At 43.4% G+C, this 3,943-nt stretch overlaps 1 protein-coding gene across 1 annotated transcript; it reads left to right on the top strand.

The window, feature by feature from the left end:
- The first annotated feature begins 1,244 nt into the window (after positions 1-1,244).
- On the top strand, positions 1,245-3,246 carry LOC135713300 (proton-coupled amino acid transporter-like protein CG1139). Its single transcript, XM_065236382.1, has 2 exons — positions 1,245-2,603; positions 2,670-3,246. Exons 1-2 carry the CDS (start codon positions 1,546-1,548, stop codon positions 3,085-3,087), a joined length of 1,476 nt encoding a protein of 491 aa, XP_065092454.1. The 5' UTR covers positions 1,245-1,545; the 3' UTR covers positions 3,088-3,246.
- Positions 3,247-3,943: the final 697 nt, after the last annotated feature.

Below are 3,943 nucleotides of genomic sequence, written 5' to 3'. Positions count from 1 at the left end.
GTATGGGCCGTGGATAATTGCCAACTAACCCCTCCCCCCCGTAGTTTATGAACAGCCCTTTACCTCGCTCATTACGCATAAATAAGCATCTGTTACCAAGCCTGTTACGCCTTCGTTACTTATTTTTGGGTCACAACTACTCATTAATGTTTTTTTTATTTAATAAACGATTTAAGGCACTTTTCTTAAAAATGGGTGAAATCCTACTCATTAATGCATTGTTTTGTGATTCGAGCTCGGATTAAAATATAAAATAATAAATTTACCCATTTTGTCCGAATTCAGCATTTTGATTGTACATATTTCGAATTTGTCGTGCAAATGACGAATTATCGTGTATTTTTATTATTCGTCGAATATTTATGTATTTTTTTCCGAATTTTGTATTTTTTTGCATTTTTTTGAGTAATGACGAGTTATGATGAATTTTTGTGTATTTTTTTCATTCACGTATTTTCGATTCATTTCTGAGAGCAGTGAATTGCCCCTCGTCTAAGGCTACCTTGATCGCTGATCTCCTACGATCGGACATTAATTGCGGTTCACTTCTGCAGCAGTTGAATGTCAATATCAGACGCGTAAATTTACGTTCTTATTATTTTTCAACATCTCGGCTTCTCGCACAAACTACGGCGTTAATGAGCCGTTTACTCGAGCGTTAACTAGCATGTGCAAGATTTTCAACAAATGTTATAACTGCTTTGATTTTACTATCTCCCTTAACTTAACTTAACTTAAGAATCTGTTTTATAATGTACTTTTAATTTCCTGACGGTTTCTGTTTTTCGTATTTAAATTAAGTTAATTATGTTATCATTAATATCTTTTCTGTATCTGTAGGATTCCATTTTATCTGTTGGTACTGAAATGATGAGGTTTTGCACCCACTAGTGTGGACTTTTCCCTCCAAATAAATAAATAAATAAATAAATAAATAAAAGATAACCGCGAACATCAGGGTGGTTAATTAAGATAATAAGATAATTTCAATTGAGACCTGAGAATTTCAGGGAAGTCCAGACCTGTCCAGAAGTCCAGAGGAATTCATGATAGTTTTGAGATCTTTAGGGCAGTTCAGAGCACTTCAGGAAAATTCTGCTGAAAACAAGAATATCGAGAAAAAGAAATCAGCACCCGTGCCCACAATTTTCCCAAACCCTGTCCCAAAGATGATTCGTTCGGTTCGGTCGAATAAATAATTTTTTACCATCGTTTGTTGATTAGGACCACTTTCACCGGGTACATAAATATAGGGTACATAGTGAGATGACGCAGTAGAATGTTCTTCTGTGTTTTCTGGTGCACGTACCTATTGCCGAAGGAAGGTAGCGATCAGTGACGATCGAAATTTTGTGACGAGTGGAAGTGTTTTCTAACTGGTGAATCGAAAACCGAAAGGGCAGCTCTTAACCGTGCCAACGAGTGTTTCCAAACGGCAAATGCATATCCACCACTGTAGTTGGGTTAAAAATCTAGCTAGAAGCGTTAATAAGCGGCTGCACTGGGTTGTAGTCCTGGACAAGGGTTAATACAGTGACGACGAGAATGGCTCCAAATCTGCGTGACCTCGAGACGGCCTTGCTATTGTCGGCTGGAGCAAAAAGAGTCGACGGTGATAATTACACCACCACCACCACCACCAACAACAACAACAACGAGCGACTGAAACCGTCCCCGTTGGACGCAGCACTACACAGCAATAACACTAGGTTTTACGGTTCAACGGCAAATCAATGGCAAAAGTTGACACGATACGATCCGCTTCAGCAGCGCAAGCTGGAGAATCCCACGTCAAACTTGGACACCTTGGTACATATACTGAACGGGAACCTCGGCACCGGGATCCTCGCGATGCCCGATGCCTTCAAGAACGCTGGACTGTACGTGGGTCTATTCGGAACCATGGCCATGGGTATTATCTGCACCCACAGTATGCACACCTTGGTCAAGGTGTCGCACGAACTCTGCCGACGGTACGAAGTCCCGTCGTTATCCTTCTCCGACGTGGGCCAGTACGCACTGGAATCCGGTCCGAGCTGCTTCCATCGCTTCGGACGCCTCATCGGACTACTCATCAACTGTTTCCTCATCACCATGCAGATCGGCTTCTGCTGCGTCTACTTCCTCTTCGTAGCCATCAATTTGACCGATTTTCTCGAATACATCTCCATCAAAACGGACGTGTTCAACGTTCTCGTGTGCATACTGCTGCCATTGATCGCACTTAACATGATACGTAGCTTAAAATTTCTCACGCCTACATCGATGGTGGCTGCCATTCTGGCCATCTCCGGAATAACGATCTCGTTCATGTTTCTGCTAAGTGACCTCCCACGCAGTACGTCGGTGTCGCCTGCATCGGACTGGAGAACGATCCCGCTGTACTTCGGAACTGTCATGTACGCTTTCGAAGGAATCGGTGTAATACTGCCTCTGGAGAACAATATGAAAACCCCGAAGGACTTTTGCCGATGGAACGGAGTGCTCAACACCGGAATGACAATCGTAGTGTGCCTGTACTCCGCCGTCGGTTTCTATGGTTATCTCAAGTACGGCGACGCCGCCCAGGGAAGCATCACACTCAATCTGCCTAGTCATTTGTTGTAAGTATTACATAACTGCCGTAGATTATATTTATTTGAACAGCTGATCTCTAATCTCAATGTCAGTTTGGCAGAATTGGTTCGTCTGCTGATGGCGGTGGCCGTGTTTGCATCGTACGCCCTACAGTTTTACGTGCCGATGACGATTCTGGGACCGGTTGTGCGACGCCAGTTCGGTTCCAACGCCGCGCAGGATTATGCCGAGTATGCACTGCGAATCGCGTTGGTTCTGCTGACCTTCACCCTGGCGGCCATCATTCCCAATTTGGGGTCGTTTATCTCGCTGGTAGGGGCCGTCAGTACTTCCACGCTGGCGTTGGTTTTCCCGCCGCTGCTGGAAATTGCAACCTACTGGCCCAACCGGCAGTATGGCCGGTGGAATTGGATTCTGTGGAAGGACATTGCAGTTGTCAGTCTGGGCCTGTTTGGATTCCTAATCGGGACCAGCACGAGTGTCGTCGAGATCATTACCGAGTGGGAATAGGGTATTTTCGTGACGGTAAATTATATTTTTGTGTTGATACAGGGACGCTTTGACAATTTTATGTTTGACATTAACATTTAGCTAGGAACGTGACTTGTCACATTTCATTAGAATGTACTCAAAAAGATCTGACAGAACATGTATGTTTTTCTATAAATCGAATTTTTTTAATCAAAATTATATATTGAAAACGTAAAGCAATTGTTAATGATTAGGTGAATAGGAAAAAGAAATCCATATACATATGTTTCTGCAATGCCTATCGGAAACCTATGACTCTCAGAAAACCCATACGTTCCCGGTGAACATTACATTAGATTGGACTCTGAATACTTCCCATCCCGTACCGTCCCGCACCCCCGAGATCGGTGGCGTACAATTTGTTGTTTATAAAATTTTGTCTCATATTCGCATACTTCAGTAAGCTATGACTAGCGTGAATATTGTTGTTTACCGAGCGTGGTTCGCCACCGCCGCCGCTAGAATAAACGGGGGGGTGGCTCTAATTTTCTGACAGACGGCGATTATTTTTTGTCAGATACCTACATGCGTTACAAAGTATGCATCACACATGTACGATGTGGTTTGATATTTTCGTTGATGCTGCTGCTGCTGTTGGCATATCTCGGCTACGATCCCAGACAAACCGAGACATTCGGGGAAAAGGGTCGATAATCCTGTAATGTCATAGCTATTTATGCCGCGCATTAAAGTCGTCGTTGAAATATTCGAATAATTTGTAATGCGAAACAGCTGAAGTAGGCAACAACCGCAACAGAGGCAGCAGCAGCAGCAGCAGCACTTTCAAAGCAGTCGCCAATAATGTTTGTTTTATTGGTACTCTCTCACATAAGTA

Source organism: Ochlerotatus camptorhynchus, unplaced genomic scaffold (assembly GCF_037179485.1).
Source record: "Ochlerotatus camptorhynchus isolate MF236.1 unplaced genomic scaffold, CSIRO-AGI_Acam_v1.1 ptg000550l, whole genome shotgun sequence".
Classification (NCBI taxonomy): Eukaryota; Metazoa; Arthropoda; class Insecta; order Diptera; family Culicidae; genus Ochlerotatus; species Ochlerotatus camptorhynchus.
This window is presented reverse-complemented; position numbering and strand designations above follow the sequence as displayed.